At 45.1% G+C, this 20,017-nt stretch overlaps 1 protein-coding gene across 2 annotated transcripts in view; it reads right to left on the bottom strand.

The window, feature by feature from the left end:
* DGCR8 (DGCR8 microprocessor complex subunit) overlaps positions 1–20,017 on the bottom strand; it is a 36,154-nt gene that overhangs the window by 3,068 nt on the left and 13,069 nt on the right. For both annotated transcript variants that reach the window (XM_039242885.1, XM_039242884.1), the window contains 4 exons: positions 18,808–18,890; positions 3,628–3,728; positions 3,184–3,290; positions 1,549–1,676 (listed from right to left, as the gene is read on the bottom strand). In XM_039242885.1, the coding sequence (XP_039098816.1) occupies positions 1,549–1,676; positions 3,184–3,290; positions 3,628–3,728; positions 18,808–18,890 (419 nt within the window). The remainder of the gene's footprint in view (positions 1–1,548; positions 1,677–3,183; positions 3,291–3,627; positions 3,729–18,807; positions 18,891–20,017) is intronic.

A 20,017-nucleotide genomic window follows, 5' to 3' on the forward strand; every position in this document is an offset into this window, starting at 1 on the left:
CAGGCCCTACAGACATACCACAGCCAGCAGCCAGAACTGCATGACTCTATACCAGCTGCCCCACCCTCAACCCACACCTGGCAGGCTGACCCAGCCACAGAGAATGCAGTCAGTCCACGGCTACCCAGCTCACTTTCTGACCATACCACCCCTACTTCTGCCTCACCCTGAGCAGGCAGAAGCCACAGCCTCTTCCCTTTGTGGAGCAAAGGCATCCTGGCACCCAGCTGCCCTCACTCCTGCCATTGGCTGGGCACTAGCACTGCCCAGACTCTCAGAATGGAACCACCAGAATACGGCCTCAGCCAGCAAGGACAGTATGTTGCTCATTGGGATAAACCCTGGCACTGGGGCCCAGCTGGCAGCCCATCAGCCCTAGACACTGAGCTCTTGGCTTATCTGCAAGCCCTCCAACTTTAAGAACAGGATCAAGCTGTCCTGAGGCCCGTCCTGTCTGAAGAGCCCATCTCTGAGGACGCCTGCCGTGCCTTGAAGTGTCAGACTCCATGTGTCCTCCAAAAGACGCAGGCTGAGGCTATGCCTAGACTGGACCCTCATCCTCCAACTTACGGAGAGTTCTCATTCACCGGCCAAAGCAGGCTTTCTCTCAGTCTTAGCCCAAACAGGATACAGCACAAAGTAAAGGCACATAAAGGCAGAAATCAACCTCATCTGCAGTCATTGGAGTTTTCTCAGCAACACAAACCTGGAGGTTCCTCTCTAAGCACCCTTGGGGCCCAATGTGACCTCCTTAAATGCCACATGGCCACCCCTCCCTCACTGGGGTGCAGGTAAGCCAGACTATTTCTGGAAACATCAGGGGAAAATAACATAAACACCTCCCAGGACTTCCCTCCACCCTCACAAAGCACACAAACCTAAGGGCATTGGTTTAAATCTCGAGATCTCAGCAAAACAGCAGAAACTAAACAGATGACACATACAGGTGTTTAGTTAAGAAACAGGTGTTCATAAGCCAGGAAGAGGTGCCCTGCATCTCTTACTATGCCTTAAGCTTCTAGGGGTCCTCAAATTAAACCAAGGGCTTGCAGCCCCGGGGTGGGGGGAGGGGAGACAGCAAGGTCTCAGCTCAGAAGCTTCCTCTCCAATGGGGCTGGAAGCATTTACCACCTGCACCTCCTGCTGGGCAGGCTCACCCCACATAGCCAGAGCCAGGCCCAGGCTTCTCAGGAAGGGGGACACAGCCTGAATGACCACTTCCCACCCCCTCAAGGCCACAGACATGGCACTAGAAGGGGCACTAGTGGCAGCAACATGGCCTAGCCAAAATGACCAGCCCAAGCCCAGGAACAAGGAGGACAGGGATGGTAGCCAGGAATACCACAGTCCCACCCCAGACTGACTGGCTTTTGGACGGCGGTCAATAGGAAGAGATGGCGGTGGAAAGCTGAGAAGCAGCCTTGAACAAGAGCAGAGCTGCCCCAACATTGTCCCCGGTGACAGCAAGACCTCAAACAGGTGTGCCAGGGTGGAGGGAGGATGAAAAGCACAGAGGCTGCCCTAGGTCCTGGGGAGGAGCCTGGTTACCTGTTTGACCATCTTGCTGCTTTCACGACCATACATGCGTAGTAAAGACCCCCAGTTCTTGACATGTGGGTGCAACAGCTGAAGGATTTTCTGAGAGGCTAACTGTTTTCCAACTCTCTTATTCTTACCTGTGAGGAAGGAAGAGGAAACGTGGAGAGGGAGTCACTAGAACATCCAGCTGTCAACATGGTCACCTTGCCTAGACAGGAGACACATCTGCTATTCCCTCACCCAGCTAAGGGCATGTTCTACAAGAAGGGGTACAGATGTCTTCTGCCACCTCACTGGGCACTGGAGTCTCACAAAGCTGAGACCAGGATGCACCCTAGCCCCACTTAGCAGAACAGCCCCCTCAAAGACTTCAGAAAATCACAGTAGGTCATAACTTTCAAGGCCTCCCTCCCACGACACCCTATACTTCCAGAGATACAGACAAGCAACAACGAGCATCATGAAGCACATGCCCCAAGGCTCCTTGTGGGCAGCCACAGGGGAGGAGGGCTCTGCCAGAAAGTCCAGAGCAGTTTCCTGAGGGTGTATGAACTTTGGAAGAGGAATTTCTATGTATGCAGAGGGAAGACAGGGCCAGGGAGCAGAGTGGGTCTGGAGAACAGTGAGTGCCAGGAGATACCTATGGCCAGGCAAACCAAGACTGGCCACATTTCCCACACAGGGAGATCAATGGTGCCAGCATCCCTTCTACCCCACACCAGCCTGCTCCAGAAGGTGGCTCAGTGAGGACTAATATCTGCTGGATCACAGGGAACACTCAAGTCTGAGAACTGTTCTGTGATTTTCTCAGGGCCAATTTGCATGTTACTTTTAATTTATATAGCAATGGTTTTGTGTTTACAGCAGTCATATGAAGTTTTCTTTTAAAATAAAGTTGTTTTAAAAAGTGGTTACTTTAGGGGTGCCTGGGTGGCTCAGTCAATTAAGCAATTGACTCTTGATTTCAGCTCAGGTCATGATCTCACGGTGTGTGAGTTTGAGCCCCATGTCGTTCTCTGCACTAATGGAGCAAAGCCTGCTTGGGATTCTCTGTCTCCCTTTCTCTGCCCCTGCCCCACCCATACATGCACACTCTCAAAAAATAAACATTAAAATATAAAATAAAATATAAGATAAAATAAAATGGGGTTATTTAAAAAACCAAATTCAGTAAATAGTGCAAGTGGTGTAGACAAAGACTGGAAATGGGGAAGGCACATCACCTAGGACAGGGACACAGAGTATGGCAGGGCAAGGGCTCTGCTGTCATTCTAGGACATACTCCTACTGCCACGGGGACCACGGCCAGAAGGGGCACTAGTGGCAGCAACATGGCCTAGCCAAATTGACCAGCCCAAGCCCAGGAACAAGGAGGACAGGGATGGTAGCCAGGACTACCACAGTCCCACCCCAGACTGACTGGCTTTTGGACGGAGGTCAATAGGAAGAGATGCTGATGGACAAGGGGGACTGTGGGTGGTCAGCACACAAGACAGGAGCTCAGGAGTGATGCCAGGGCAGTGGCCTGAGACCAAGCCATGGAGGCTCAGGGCTCCCAGACAGGCCACATGGCAGTGTGCCACCTCCCCAGTGGTCAAGGGAAATTGCAGTGGGGTGACAGGAAGGAGTGGAGGCAGTCCTTACACCAGCCGCGCACTGTGTGTTTGCCACATGCCATGACGTATTCACTCTTCTGGTTTTTACCAGGAACCACTTCAAACTTGATGGACGTATCACCCATTCCATGGTTTCTTAAAGAAAAAACATAGACAACCGGTGACATCGGCTGAGAATGAAGAAATGACATCTTCAGGAACGTCTTTAAAGGCTCACTGAAGACAATGCCAACCCTTGCCCCAAACCGCGCTTCTCAGATGAAAAGGAGGGGATTCTTGGTGTATACCTGATCCAATCTCACAGGCTTTGACTGACCAGCAGGTACAGGGGCTTCTGTGCACACAGGGGATATATGCAATGGCTTGGCCTTTAGCATCACCTCTTGAAGCAGGATGAATAGCTGGTAGACACTGGGCACCAAGAGAGAAGCCCCCACACAACCATATTCAGAAGGGGAAGCACCCGCCCTACCTTTTAAGGCACTCGTGAAGGATCTGATAGGGAGACAACAGTCCGGCCTTGCTGGTCAGCTCGTAGACCCGTGAATCCTCGATACTGATGTGGTTAAAATACTACAAAACAAAGCAGCCACTCCTAAGTGCTGGACCAAGCCTGCTGACCTCGCGGAGCTGCTCCCCATATTATCTGCTTCCCCCAGAAGCTTCCTGTCGTCTTTACTGCCCTTGAAGAGCACATTGCAGCCCCACCTCACTGTCCAGGACAGGACAAGCAGTGCTGTGTTAGGCTGGAATATGCTGTGACGGGGTGGCAGAGCCTGGTGCTGCCGGGCAGCCTTTTCTGAATCTGAGTCTGATCAATTAGTCAGAAATCTAAAGACAGACAATCTTTGGAGAAATTTCCGAAGATCATCATAAGTGAGATTAGAGAAGAGATGCACTCTAAAAAGGCCAAGCTCCTTTAAAAAAGGCCATTAAGAGCCTGGCCTGGCTCCTATTTCAAACACAGAGTCATCTTGTCCTGGCTCTGAGACCAACTGATATGTCCAGAGAAAAGAACAACTAAGAGTTAATGGGAAGCCACTTAAGCAGTTCAGGAGGAAAAAAAAGTTCTGCACAACAGACGCAGGCAGCAGCCAGGAGGCAGCGTTGACCATAACCAGCCTTGGGCCTCTGCTGAGCCACCCCTGGTGAACAGAGGATGTGGCCTCGCTGACAGCACAGCCCACCTTCCTGGTGGGGACTGCTGGGCTTCTGGGGTTGCCATGACAAGGGACCAGCAAGTAGGTGGCTTATTTATTTTCTCACAATTCTGGAGGCCAGAAATCCCAAAGCAAAATGTTAGCAGGCCATATTCCCTTTGAAACCTCTCTTGAGATCCTTCCTGGACTTTCCCAGGTTTGGGCAGCCCCAAGCTTTCCTTGGCGTCACTCCCAACTCCACCAGGCCTTCTCTCCACCTCCCTCCCTCTTCTTATAAGAAGAACACAACACTTATATGAACACTATTCTGGTCAGGGAGGCAGAGGTTTCTCTCCCAGTGGACTTGCTGTGACTGAGTCGAGGAAAGGTACCATTTCTGAAGGGAACTGCTGATTCTGGTGAGCTAGAAATCTCCCTGCTTTCATTTGGCTACAGTCTTCCAACAGGTCCCCACAAGAAGCATCCGTATCAGCATGGATCAGTTTCCAAGCAAAGTTATTCACCAAGATGTCAGGCCCTGAACCCATCGTCAGAGGCTAGCTGGACGGCTGACCCACCCGTGGTGGCTGGCTCTCTCATCTCAGCTTTTTGAGAACCCAGTCTCTAACCAGCAGTCAGCACCTGGGCTGTGTAGACTGAGCAAACCCACCTGTACACCCAGGATCCTCCATCACAGAGCTGAGGCAGACATACACATGGCCGAAGAACACACTCTAAGAAGCCCAAAGACATCCAACAGCTGCTGGCAAAGGCCCCTATCACAATTACCTGCACCAAGAGCCACAGCCACATGCTGCAGGTTAACCTTCAAGGATCATGCAGAGACTGTAGTACAAAGGGCAGAAGTAACTCAATGACAATAGTACAGAAGAAGTTTGGATCACTGGTGCCCAAAAGATACTGAAAGACCATGAGGGAGCACCACAGACAGACCAGCTCCCATAAATTCAACAATTTAAATAAAATGGACTAATTCCTTGAAAAGCACAAATTACCCAAACTGCCCTATTCAAGACATTGAATTTGTAGTTAAAAGGTTCCTGCAAAGAAAACTCCACATTCAGATGGTTTCATTGGTGACAACTGTCAAATATTTAAGAAAAAAAAAAAAGATACCAATTCTAGACAATCTTTCCAAAAAACCACAAGAGGAGGGACAACTGCAAATTCATTTTATGTTAGCAGCACCCTGTTATTAACCCAAAGAGAAAACTACAAATAATCCTCACAAACACAGGTGTAAAAATCCTACATGGAGGATTCATATACCAGTTCATAACCATTAACAAATAAAAGCAAATCTATGCTGTGCCCAAGAAAGACTTACCCCAGGAATGCATTAAAAAAAAAAAAAAATCAATCAACATAATACACTATTATCAACAAATTAAAGAGAAATAAGTCTATCATATTAATTGATATAGGAAAGGTATCTGACAAAATACAACATCCTTTCATGATAAAAATACTCAACAAACCAGGAACAGAAGAAGCCTTCCTCAACCTGATAGAGGGCATCAACAAAAACTGACACCTAACATACTCAGTGGTCAGAGATTGGATGCTTTCCCTCAAGATCAGGAACAAGACAAGGATGCCCACTCTCCCAACTGCTACTCAACTTGTAATGGAGCTCCTAGCCAGAGCAGTAAGGCAGCAAAAAGAAATAAAAGGCATCTAGATTGGCAAAGAAGAAATCCAACCATCTTTAATCACAGTCAACATGGTCTGTACACAGAAATCCCAAAGAAATCTACAAAAAAACCTACTGGAACTAATAAAGCAATTCAGCAAAGCCACAAGACATATAATCAATATATAGACAGTAAATGAGATCTCTGTACACTAGCAATCAACAGTCAGAACTGAAACTAAAGTGCTATTCACAACAGCTCCAAAACACAAATGAAATACTTAAGTCCAAATCTAATAAAACATGTACAAGACCTGCACACTGAAAAGGACCAAACACTAATAAAAGACATCAAAGAAGACTTCAATAAATGGGGAAATATACTGGGTCTTTTGTGAAGTGAAAAACTCAATGCTGTTAGGAAGTCTATTCTCTCCAAATTTATCTACAGATGTAACACAATTCCAATCAAAATCTCAACAGAACTTTTTGTACTGACGTACTATTTTTTTTTTTTCTAGGAGAGAGAGAGAGAGACAGCATGAGCAGGGGAGGGTCAGAGAGGGAGGGAGTCACAGACTGAAACAGCCTCCAGGCTCTGAGCTGGCAGTCAGCACAGAGCCCGACGCGGAGCTCAAACCCACGAACCGCGAGATCATGACCTAAGCGAAAGTCGGACGCTTAACCGACTAAGCCACCCAGGCTCCCCTCTGATGTACTATTTCTATGTGGAAGGGAAAAGGCGATAGAGTAACCAAAAAGTGCTTTTGAAAAAGAACAAAGTTGGAGGGTTAGCACTGATTCCAAGAATTCATGTCATCAAGAAGGGAAGACACTGGTGAAAGGTCACACAGATCAAGGAGACGGAACAGAGAGCAGAGAGAGACCCACACACACACGCTCATCTGGCTCCTGACAGACATGCAAAGGAACCCAGTTGAACATACACCCACCATAAGGCCCAACAAGGCCATCTTGGGTGCTGCTTATCTACACTCACGTGGAAACCTGGACAGCCTCACAGCAGCCAAATGCTAATCGTCCAAAACTGGAAACGCACTCAACACCCCTCAAGGGAGAAGAACAAACTCAGCACTGCCATGCAGTGGGTACACTCAGCAGCAAAAATTACCCAATCACCGACATCAGCACCAACACAGATGAATCCCAAGTGCATCACTGAGTTGAAGCCTGGTGCTAAGGCTACCTCCCCTGTGACTCCACTGATAAGACATCTGGGAACTGGCTAACCTACAGAGATAGTTCAGTGCCTACCAGGGTAAAAAGAAAGTTTTGACTGCAAAGGGGTAGTTCAAGAAAACTGGGAGGGAGAGAACATTGGAAATGTTCTGTCTTGATTGTGCTGTTGGTTACAAGACAGAACTATGCATGTTTCAAAATTCACAGAAGTGTGCCCAAAGTACATTTAACGCTCTATAATTTTTTTTTAATTTTTTGAGAAAGTGAGCGAGTGCGAACACACACGATCAAGGGAGGGACGGAGGGAAAGGGAGAGAATCCCAAGCAGGCTCCACACTATCACTGTTGAGCCTGACACAGGACTCAATCTCATGACCTGAGCCAAATCAAGAGAGTCCTGGACCCTTAACTGACTGAGCCACCTAGGTGCCCCAAACTCTCTGTTAAAACTTAAGCTTGGGGGGAAAAATCAAAAATGCCAAAAAACAGGTCACTAATGCCTAAATTCTAGAATAAGCATGAACCAACCACAACCCACAGCTACCTAAAAAGCTATAAAATACTGAGAAGAAATCACCCCAAGACTTGTGAAAAGGCTCAGTACCAGTTCTGCTCATCTGTGTTTGCCTCTTTAGCCAACACCAAACATTCCATGCCCTGAGCTTCCGCTTCCATGGCAGCTCTAGAATTCTGGATATTCTATATCCATGCCACCACTGCACGCAGACTTTGTGCCACTGTACCTCAAGGACAGCAGTGCATAGGGAGAATTCCCAAAGAACCAGGGCCTGCCCAGCCCACCTTTGGCATGCTGCCTCTACAGCCCAAGCTCTGGTGCCACACCTTCACATAGGCACCATGGGTAAAAGGGACCGCCACACACCCACCAAGTTACTGACAAGGATGTGACAGAAACACTGTCACAATTTTTCAGGAGCAAGACAGCAATTCCTATCAGTCATGATTGTGCTGCTCTAACACCTCCAACCTGACAGAAAAGCTACTTTCTTCTCTGACACATTTTAAAATGGGAAATAAGTACACATATATACAATTAAATTCTAACTGAAAAAAGCCTCTCCAGAGGATGAGGACATTTTTGGTCATCGGACACTTATCTGGTCCTTGTATCCAGTTCAGGTAGCTCCTAAAACCTGAAATTTTCCTAATAGGAGTATCTTTTGTTATTCAAAAAAGTGCCTCTGGACCACACCTGAGTTTATGCTAATTAGGTGTGGTGGGGGGCAAGTGGAGACCCTAGATAGCTTCATGAAGGGGCTGGTCACCAGAAAGACCAAACACGATTAAATACCTCTTCATCTGGCTGTCCATTTGTGTCCTTTATAATAAACCAGTACATGTAGGGGGTTTCCCTGAGTTCTGAGAGCAAAGTCTAAAAAAGTTCTAATTCAAGCAAATTAATGAACCCAAGGGAAGTCATGGAAACCCCCGATTCTGTAGTTGGCTGGTCAATGTGGGTGGCCTGGGCACCCCATTTGTGGCTGGAATGTGAAGTGTGGGCAGTCTTTTGGGACTGAGCCAATTCCATGTAAATAGTGTGAGAACTGAGCAAAGTTGCAGACACGTAGCTGGTGTCAGAGAATTGGAGAACCAACATGGAAAAGTCCCATGTGTGTACAAGGGAACTTTTATACCTGGGATTTCCAAGCTGCCCACACAGAGCCTCATCCACCTGGGAAAACCTCTTCTTAGGCTACTTTCTGATGTTATTTCTGCAAAGATCCCTCACTCTCCAGAAGAGCCCCAGAGTACACAGCCAGAACCTGGATCTTACTACTATCCAACACAACCTGAGGCACAAATTCCAGGAACCTGCAGTCTCTGTCACAGCAGATGCCTCCCTAGAGGTGCTGATGTCAAAAGACTACAGAGACAAGGCTGCAGCCACAATGACCTTGCAGATTGTGCAGGGCAGGAGGAAAGGTGGAAAACGAAAGAACTGGGCACAAATACTGCCAGCTGATCAGTATCAAAACCATGCACTCCAACAGAGAAAAAGTAACCACCAGCCTCTGACCACCAAGCATGAGGTAGCAACGGGGTTGGTAGCAACGGGGTTGACAGCACAGTCTGGGGCAAGCTTGCAGCCCTCCAAGTGTGTATTCCACGAGACGGCCATGTATAAGGCCACATGCAGGTGGTGGGACTGCAAAAAGTAGCTGGGACAGAGCAGGGAACTGGAGCGACAGGCCACTCTGCAACACACATACCATGCCAAGGCTGGGAGAGCCACGGAACATGCGCAGGGTCCCTGTGCTGGCCAGAATGAAACTGGGAGGTCCCTGCTTAGGGAACTACAATGGTGCCAAATACAAAAGTGAACTAAAGCAACAGCAAACACAGAGACGTTCAGATTAAAAACTGGCCTGAAATGCTTATTCATTCAGTTAATACCCAACCAAGCAAGATGCTGGTATCTTAGAGGCCACAACACTAAATGGAGACCATCTTGGATATTATCTTGAAACCAGGTATTCCTAACACTTGCTGTACTACCCTGGAGAATTTTCCGTTATGTCAACATGTCAAAAACTTCTCAGATCAACTATGATTCACTGAGTTACTTTAAACTTTACCACAACAGGCAAGGGGGTGTGGGAGCTGCATGCTTGGACAGGTAAGACACACATCCCCACCCCACTGGTCAACAGCAGAGGCTGCTCAGATAAGCTCCTGTGACAAAGCAAAGTTCCATCTTCCAAAATGGCTGCTGGAGCTGCACATCCCCTGCCTCCTTAGGCCACGCTGACTCCCAGCACCAGAACCACAGCTACCCCTTTCAGTTCCTGCTACACCACATCAGAGAATGGTGGCGTGCAACCTATACAGCCCCTGCATCATCAACTGCTACAACCAATCCTAAGGGCCTTGGCAGGCTGTGGGTAGAGGTCTAGGTAACAAGTTCTCCGACATGCTTTGGAAGCCTCCCTGAACATGACTGTTCCATAGTTGGGTTATTGAGAAATAAAGTTGAAAATGTGATTTTTCCTGGAGTAGCTAGCCTTTTGAGATTCTGTCTGCGGAGTCGGCTCTATGACCTATCTGTCTATGGTCCATCTATGACAATAAAGCACAAAAAACAGACACCTGAGTGCAACTGAAACTGCCATGGGCACTTTACCATATTTTATAATAGTATCAGTCTAAAAAGATTGGAAAAAAAATGTTTAATTTTTTTTTTAATTTATTTATTTTCGAGAGCGTGCATGCATACGAGTCGGGGAGGGGCAGAGAGGACAGAGGATCCAAAAAGAGCTCTGCACTGACAGCAGAGAGCCCAACGTGGGGCTCGAACTCACAAACCATGATCATGATCTGAGCTGAACTTGGACACTTAACCATCTGAGCCACCCAGATGCACCCCGTTTTTCTGGGGGGACAGGTTGTGTTTTTTTTTTTGAAAGAAGTTTTAAATGTATCCTGAACCAGTTCTAGGGTGACAGAATAAAAAAAACCTCCAAATGTTGCTTCTCCGTAGAATCAACAAGAACACTGACTAAAACTGTCAAAATCAACTTTTTCAGAATCCTAGAAATTGAAGACAACAATCTGGGGAGCATTTATTCAAGAAAAAATGGCTGAATCTTGGTAAGAACAATGAGCTTTGTAGCATTTTATTTATAAAACTTAACCCATTCCTGTCTCCTCTTCCCAGCTCTGTGGTAGCCTTGGGAACCAGCATGTTTGTGGCCAATGAAGAAGGCAGACTGGTTCCCCAACACCCCATAACCAGAGACCCATTGCTATCTGGTCCGTCTGGCAGCTCTACAGAAAAGCTCATTGTAAGGGGCGCCTGGGTGGCTTAGTCGGTTAAGTGTCCGACTTTCGCTTAGGTCATGATCTCGCGTTTCGTGGGTTCGAGCCCCGCGTTGGGCTCTCTGCTGACTGCCAGCTCAGAGCCTGGAGCCTGTTTCAGTCTGTGACTCCCTCTCTCTCTGACCCTCCCCTGTTCACACTGTTTCTGTCTCTCTCTCTCTCCTAGAAATTAAAAAAAAAAAAAAAAAAAAAGAGTTGCAAAAGAAAAGCTCATTGTAAAACTTGCCTTTATGAGACTCAACTCAGAGCTCATTCGGCAAAAACAGCCCAATTCCCAAGGAAATCTGCCAAAAATAATCAGTGGCAACTGTTTCATACTGCAGTTGCCAGAGGCTGGGATACCAGCAGGCAAGCAAGAAGCAGGTCAGAAAACATAAAAGGAAAAGCTAGAGAATGAGATGCCCTTAAGAGGCTTTGAAAAGCTCCAACTTGTCTGGACATCTATGTGGCCACATGGATGCCCAGGAAAGCCCTTGGAAGGACCAAATCTCTCAACCCCTGATTTGACTCAATAGTTCTGTGCCAAGTGGGAAGGAAGTAAAAGCTGAGCACTAAAGGTGACTCCAACATGAATAAAGAGCCCCCTGGCAAAGGCTGGGAGACCTACTGGTTTATAGGCAATCTCTGATTTGGATTTCACTAAATAGTCTAAGAAAGTCACTATTATGGGTTGAATTCTGTCCACCCACATATTGATATGCTGAAAACCTAACTTCCAGTAACTCATTATGTAACCTTTTTTGCATATAGGGTCCTTACAGACATAATCAAGTTAAAATGAGCTCACTAGGGTGGGCCCGAATCCAATATGACTACTGTCCCTATAAACAGATTCAGAGACAAACACACAGTACAAGGAGAATGAGAATGCCTGTTATCAGTTATCTTCAACAGTCATCTCCAAATGAAGGAAGAGAGGCCTGAAAGAGCTCTTTCTCTCCCAGCCCCCAGAAAGAACCAACCTTGCTGATACCATGATTTTAGATGTCTAGCCAGCCTCCAAAGCTGTGAGGCAAAAAATATGTCCTTGGGGCACCTGGCTGGCTCAGTTGGTTAAGTGTCTGACTTCAGTTCAGGGCATGATCTTGTAGTTCATGGGTCTGAGTCCCGCATCGGGCTCTGTGCTGACAGTTCAGAGCCTGGAGCCTGCTTCAGATTCTATGTCTCCACCTCTCTCTCTGCCCCTCCCCTGCTTGTGCTCTTGCTCTCAAAAACGATAAACATTAAAAAAAAAAGATTGTCCTCTAACTGTGGTAATCTTGATATCCACAGATGCCACATTATTTAAAATGTCCAGGTTTAACAAAAGAAATTACAACATATGAAATGAAACACAAATGTATATGCCATACAAGATGAAGAAAAGTAATCAAGACATCCCTGACAAGGGGCACCTGGGTGGCTTTGTCAATTAAGGGTCCAACTCTTGGTTCTGGCTCAGGTCATGATCTCATGGTTCATGGGATCTAGCCCCACATCAGGCGCTGCGCTGACAGCTTGGAGCCTGCTGGGGATTCTCCCCCTCTCTCTTTGCCCCTCCCCTGCTCAAGTGCTCATACACAGGCTTGCACTCTCTCTCTGGAGATAAATAAATGTTAAAAAAAAAAAAAAAGAAAGAAGACAAATCAACTATACTATGCTCAAAAAACTAAAACAAATAACCACATCTAAAGAATTAAAGGAAAGCATAAGAACAGTATCTCACCAGACTATCAATTAAGGCAAATAAATTATAAAAAAATTCACTAAAGGGAGTCAAAAGCAGATCTGAACAGTCAGAAGAAAGATCAGAAAACTTAAAGACAGGCAAACCGGAAATATCTAGTCTGAGGAATGTTAAAAAAAAAAAAAAGTGCCCCATAGACCGGTGGGACACCATGAGAAATCTCAAACCCATGAACCCTGAGAGCCTGGAACTTGCTTCAGAGTCTGTGCCTCCCTCTCTCTCTGCCCCTCAGACACTCACACTTTCTCTCTCTCAAAAAATAAACATTGAAAAAATTTTTTAAAAACAGGGACTCGTTAAGACATTCTCAGATAAACAAAAATGAGAGAATCCACTGCTGGTAAAACTGCCCTCCAAGAAATACTGAAGAGCCTTCAGCAAGGGGAAAAAAAGGTACCTTCAGGCCAAAATAAAAGGACACTATATAGACCATAAACAAATTGAGGGCATTACAAAAGATAAAGTTAATTACGAAAATAAAAGACAACATAAACATATATTGATTCTAACTCTTAGTTTTCCTTTCTGAATTGAAGGACAACTTACGGGGCGCCTAGATGGTTCAGCTGATTGAGAATCCAATATTGGCTCAGGTCATGATCTCACAGCTTGTGAATTTGAGCCCCATGTCAAGCTCTGTACTGACAGCTCAGAGCCTGGAGCCTGCTTTGGATTCTGTGTCTCCCTTTTTTAAAATTTTTTAACATTTATTTATTTTTGAGTGACAGAGTATGAGCAGGGGAGGGACAGAGAGAGGAGGAGTCACAGAATTCGAAGGAGGCTCCAGGCTCTGAGCCAGCTGTCAGCACAGAGCCCGATGTGGGGCTCGAACCCATGAACCACGAGATCATGACCTGAGCTGAAGCTGGCCACTTAACCGACTGAGCCACCCAGGCACCCGTGTCTCCGTCTTTCTGCCCCTCACCCCCAGCATTCTGTCTCTCTCTCAAAAATAAACAATAAAAAAAAGATTTAAAAAGACAACTATGTAAAGTAATAATTATAAATTGTTTATGGACACACAACATATAGAGAGATAACTTGTGACAATATGAGCATAAAAGTGAGGGTAAACAGAGCTACACGAGACAAGTTTTTGTATACAACTGAAGTTAGTGGGCATTAGTCCAAACTAGATTATTTTGTTTAGATGTCACTAGAATTCCCTACAATAACCACTGAGAAAATAACTTAAAAATATACAGTAAAAGAAACAAGAGAATTAAAGTGGTATGTTAAAAAGTATTTAAGACCTAAGAGGCAGTATGAAGGAACTAAGGAACAAAAGACATAAAACAGAAAGGAAACAGTATAATGGCATACATCAACTCTACCTGTTCAGTAACTACATTTCAAATGACTAAGCCCCCTCCAAAAAGAAAAAAAGTTGATTAACTGAATTTAAAAGGGTTACCTGACTGGCTAAGTTAGTGCGGCATGTGACTTTTGATCTCAAGCTTGTAAATTCAAGCCCACATCAGGTGCAGAGATTGCTTAAAAATAAAATCTTAAAAAATTTTTTTGATTAAATCCTCTGATCAAAAGGCAGAGATCTGACAGAATGGATAGAAACAAAACCCAATTTTATGCTGTCTATAAGAAACACGATTTAGATTCAAAGACACAAATTGGTTAAAAGTAAAAGGATGGAAAGACATATCATGCAAAGCATAATTTACGAAGTAGGAATGAGTATATCAGACAAAACTGACTCTAAGACTAAACCTGTTAACAGAGATAGAGAATATTTAATAACGACAAAGAGTCCATCCATCAAGATGACATAACCATTATAAACAGTAAATATAACTTCTAGTTTGAACACTTGTGTGGGTTTCCACACCGAGTTGTTCTAACACTAACTGCCAGGAGTTAAAGCAGATGCTACAGGTTAAGGGCTCAGTCCTACAAGACTATTGCCACCACTTGACACTAACTTCAAGTCCAGGTTGTCACCTGTGCTTCTGCCTGATCTCCTATACTGGTGGTTCCCAACCCTGCCTCTGCTTTACTTCCTAGAGCACTGGTTTATTACAGAAGGATATAACTTAGGAAGAGCCAAATGCAAAAGATAAATAGGGCAAGTATAAAAGAAGGGGTAGAGAGTTTCCATGCCTTCTCTGAGCATGCCATTTTTACAGCATGTCAATGTGTTCATCAACCAAGAAGCTCTCTGAACCCCTTCAGTTAGTTTTTTAATGGAGGCTTCGCTACACAGGCATAACTGATTACCTAACTGGCCATTGGCAATTAGCTCAATATCCAGTGCCTCCCTCCCCCCCCCCCCCCCCCCCCCCCCCCCCCCGCCAGGAGTGGGGGTCTGAAAGTTCCAGCCCTCTAATTAGATGGCAAATTCCCTGGGCAACCAGCTCCCATCGAAAGGAATGGTCCAGGAGTTACTTCATTAACATGGATTCAGGTGTGGTTGAAAGGGACCCGTTAAGGGGTAGTTAGGTAGCTCAGTTAGTTAAGCATCTGACTTAGGCTCAGGTCATTCCACAGTTTGTGAGTTCAAGCCTGGCTTCAAACAAGCTCAAGCCCCAGCACTGTCATCCCTGTGTGGAATTCCCTTTCGCATTCTCTCTACCCTTCATGGGATTCTCTCTCTTCCTCTCAGAAATAAATAAATAAATGGGAAAAAAAAACTTAAAAAAGAAAAAAGGAGCCTTAAAAATAAATAACAAAAAGCATTCCATTAACCTTTATCAACCTACAGCTTTTTAAAGAACTGGGAACAAAAAACAAACATTAATGTATTTTATTACATTAGAAGCTCTGCACCAGGAACCAAGAACAAAGACCAAACACACATTTCTAATTACATCACAATACCACCAACATATGTGTACCTAACAACAGCCCCATAATACATGACGCAAAGATGTACAGAACTGAAAGGAGATGTAATTCAACAATAACAGTAGAAGACTCCAATACCCACACTCAAGAATGGATAGAAGAACTAGACAGAAGACCAACAAAGAGAGATCATACCATATATCAATTACACCTAACAGGCATCTGCTTCACTCCATAGTACACTCACCTCGTGGGCACATAAAAAACATTCTCTGGGGCAAATCATATGTGAGGTTATAAAACAAACCTCAATGAATTTAAAAGGATTGATTGAAATCATACAAACTATGTTTTTGAACCACACGGGAATTAAAGATCAATAGCTAAAGGAAATTTGGGAAATTCACAAATAGATGGAAACTAGACATTCCTAAAATACCAATGGTTCAAGAAAGAAATCACAAGAGAAATTAGAAAAACACTTTGAGAATACATAGAAAAAATTTTATAGCCCTAAGTTCCAGTATTTAAAAATTTTTTTTCAGTGTTTTTATTTATTTCTAGGAGAGAGAGACAGCGTGAGCAGAGGAGGGTCAGAGAGAGAGGGAGACACAGAATTGGAAACAGGCTCCAGGCTCTGAGCTGGCTGTCAGCACAGAGCCCGACGTGGGGCCCGAACCCACGAACCGCGAGATCGTGACCTAAGCGAAAGTCGGACGCTTAACCGACTAAGCCACCCAGGTGCCCCAATAAGTTCTAGTATTTAAAAAGATCTCAGGGGGCACCTGGGTGGCTCAGTCAGTTAAGTGTCTGCCTCTTGACTTCAGCTCAGGTCATGATCCCATGGTTCTCTCTCTCTCTCTCTCTGTCTCCTCTAAATAAATAAGTTAAGTAAGTGATAATTATTTTCTCTTAAATAAATTAAAAACTAAAATAAAAACAAGATCTCAGGGCACCAGGGTGGTGCACTCAGTCAGTTGAGTGTCTGACTCAATTTTGGCTCAGGTCATGAACCCAGGGTTGTGGGATTGAGCCCTGAGCGTGAAGCCTGCTTAAGAATCACTCTCACACTCTCTTCATCTGCCCCTCTCCCCCACTTGTGTGTGTTCTCTCTCTCTCTAAAATAAATAAACAAACAAACAAACAAAAAGATCTCCAATCAATACTTTAATCTGAAGACACTAGAAAAAAACAAACTAAACCTAAGGTTGGCAGAAGAAAGGAAATAAAGGCTAGAGCAGAAATAAATCAAACAGACAATCAGACAATAAAAAAGCTATTGTAGACCAAAAAAACCCCAAAAACAAAAACAAATCAACAAAACCGCAAGTTGGATCTTTGAAAGATCAACACTGACAAACTTTAAACTGATCAAAAGAGGGGCACCTGGGTGGCTCAGTGAGTTAAGCGTCCGACTTCGACTCAGGTCATGATCTCACGGTTCGTGAGTTCGAGCCCCGCATCGGGCTCTGTGCTGACAGCTGGCTCAGAGCCTGAAGCCTGTTTCCAATTCTGTGTCTCCCACTCTCTCTGACCCTCCCCTGCTCATGCTGTCTCTCTCTCTCTCAGAAATAAATAAAACATTAAAAAAAATAAAAAAATAAAATAAAAAAAGACGGACTCAACTACTAAAATCAGGAATGAAGGCAGGAGCAGCACAAACTCACCAAAATAAAATGAATCATAAAGGAACACTAGGAATAAATGTATGCCAATGAATTAGCCTAGATCAAAATGAAAAATTCTTATAAAAACCCAGTCTCTAAACCAGCTCAAAAAGGAGGAGGGTATCTGAACAGAGGTCCAAGTGAAAAGATTGAATTAGTAATTAAATACCCTCAGACAAATTCAAGTCTGGACTCAGACATTTTCACTGGTGAATTCTATCAAATGTTTAAAAAATTAATACCAACCTTTCACGAGCTATTCCACACAACAGAAGAGAAAGGAACACTTTCCACCTCATTCTATAAAGACAGTATTACCCCAACACCAACACCAGACATCACAAGAAAACTACAGACGAGTACCTTTTATATATATAGCTGCAAAAATCTTTAACAAAATACCATAGTAAAATCCAACAACACATCAAACTTACATACACCACCCAAGTGTGTGTGTAATTTATCCCAGAAATCCACAGCTGGTTTAACATTCAAAAACCTATGCAATATACCACCATATGACTAAAGTAAAACACAAAAACCTGACACAATCATTTCAATACAAGCAGGAAAAACATCTGACAAAATCCAACATCCATTCCTGAAAAAAACTCCCAGCAAACCAAGAGTAGAAGGAAACTTCCTCAAATCGGATTAAGCCTATAGCTAAGACAAAGTGATTGAAAGAAGCTAGTCACAAAGCACCATGTGTCATATGATTCCATTGGTATGAAGTGTCCAGAACTAGCAAATCCATCAAGACAGAAAGATTGGTGGTTGCTAGGGGTTGAGGGGCAAGGGACAGGAAGAATTAAGAATGACTGCTAATGGGTATTGGGTTTCCTTCTAGAGAGATGAAAATATTCTAAGACTAGACCATTGCAAGAGATGATAGCACAACTGAATATACAAAAATCCATTCAACAGTATGGTTTAAAAGAGCAAAATTCATGGTATATAAATTACATATCAATAAAACTGTTACAGAAAGGCTTCTGAGTGGCTCAGTTGGTTAAGCATCCAACTCTTGATCTTGGCTCAGGTCATGATCACATGGTTTGAGTTCGAGTCCCACATCAGGGTCTGCATTGACAGCAGAGCCTGCCCTCCCCCCTCTGCCCCTCCCTCATTCATGCACTCTCTAGATAAACAAAAAACAACAAAAAAAGTTTAAATAAACTGTTATAAAAAAGAATGCCTTCTTCAGAGTTTGAGAAGCCCTTACTACAAATAACCATTTTATCATATTTACCCAAGAAAGTTCGTAAGTAGTTTTAAATAGTTCTTCATACAAAGAACAACATAACTTTTATAGACGGTCTCAAAGTTTCATTCTCACCATGGATCTACAGTCAGAGGAGAGCTGACAAACTTCCAAATACACTTATTATGCACATTCTTTACCATCCATCCCAAGACACAGGACAAAAATCTCTGACAAAAATAACACCTTTCCCCTGGCTTGCACAAGGACAAGCTAGTTTCCCCTTTTAATGAAATTTGAATGAAACAAAATCACCTAGAGCTTGGGTGATTACACTGTTGAGCATAAACTGCACTAGTGAGGAGGGTGGGGTGCAGAACTGCACTGGAGCCACAGCTCCAGACAGGCCAGGATCACAACACTCACCTCAAGCTCTTCACTGTCTTTGGGCTTTTCCTCAGAGGTCTGTTTGACAAAGTCAGGGATAAGGATCTCCAGCGTAGCTCGGGCTATGAAAAGAAAACCCCCAAGGGTGAGGGCTCAGGCCCAGCTTGCTTCCTGACTCCAGAGCAAGCTGCACGCAGGCTCCTGTGTGAGGCCAGAGTCCCCATGGCTCAGAGGGAAGCAAGGGCCCGGGGAACAGCAGCACTTCAGAGGCACAGAAAGTAGAGGATGGAGGTGGAGGTGCACATCCTAAGCAAAGGAGGCCATGGGGCAAGCACTAAGACTGTGGGCAGCCTTGTAAGCCACACCGAGCTGTGTGCACTCTTGCCCTGAGGTACTCGTAGCAGGCCAGGCAGGAGAGATCTATGCTTCAGAGAAATCATGGTGGTGCTGTGGAGGCAAATGGCTTAGCAGGACTCAAGCCAAGGAGTGAGGTCTGAGGACTGAACAGGCTGCTATGAGTGCAGCAGGGAAAAGCAGAGAGACTGGACGGATACATTGGAGAAAGTATCTGCAGGATGGAGCAGAAGGATGGCCCGATGATGCCGAGTACAGGTTTCTGAGTGAGCAGGGCTGCCACTCACCACTGAGGTGGGGGAGTTGGGGGTGCTGCAGAATAGGGAAGGGGCAAAAGTCTGACCCTGTAGCGTTGTAGGTGCTAGCAAGACATCCGAATGAAGTATCTAGAGGGCAGCTGGGGTCTGGGCAGAGGAAGTGGATCCTCGCACATGGGGAGAGCAGAGCCCCACTACCAGGACGTTTCCACTCCCACAGGGGGGCCCACTATGTGAGTTATCTGCCCCATGACCTTGGCAGCACCTGTCTGAGCTGAAAAGAGCTTTGGGCAGTATCTCTCGAAAATGGACAGCAGGCCTTCAGGGAGGACCCATTGAGCCCATGAGCCCAGTGAGGAAAGGACAAAAAGTAATGTATTCTCCCAATCATCCTCAGCATACATCACAAAAGACAGCAACTCCAAAGGAAACTCTGAGTCACATGAGCAAAAGCATTTTCACCACCCCTGAGACCTGGTAAGAATGTGAATAAACTGATATGCTTCATGCTTTGTACAGGGCAGACAGAGCTGCTTTGGAAGACACAACAGAGGTAGAAACATCATGAATGAAACTGTGGGCGCCAAGGCCTGGGTACACCCAACACGCACCCTGCAATGTGCTCTACTCTCAAGAGG

This window comes from Hyaena hyaena, unplaced genomic scaffold (assembly GCF_003009895.1).
Source record: "Hyaena hyaena isolate Hyena2069 unplaced genomic scaffold, ASM300989v1 scaffold_219, whole genome shotgun sequence".
NCBI lineage: Eukaryota > Metazoa > Chordata > Mammalia > Carnivora > Hyaenidae > Hyaena > Hyaena hyaena.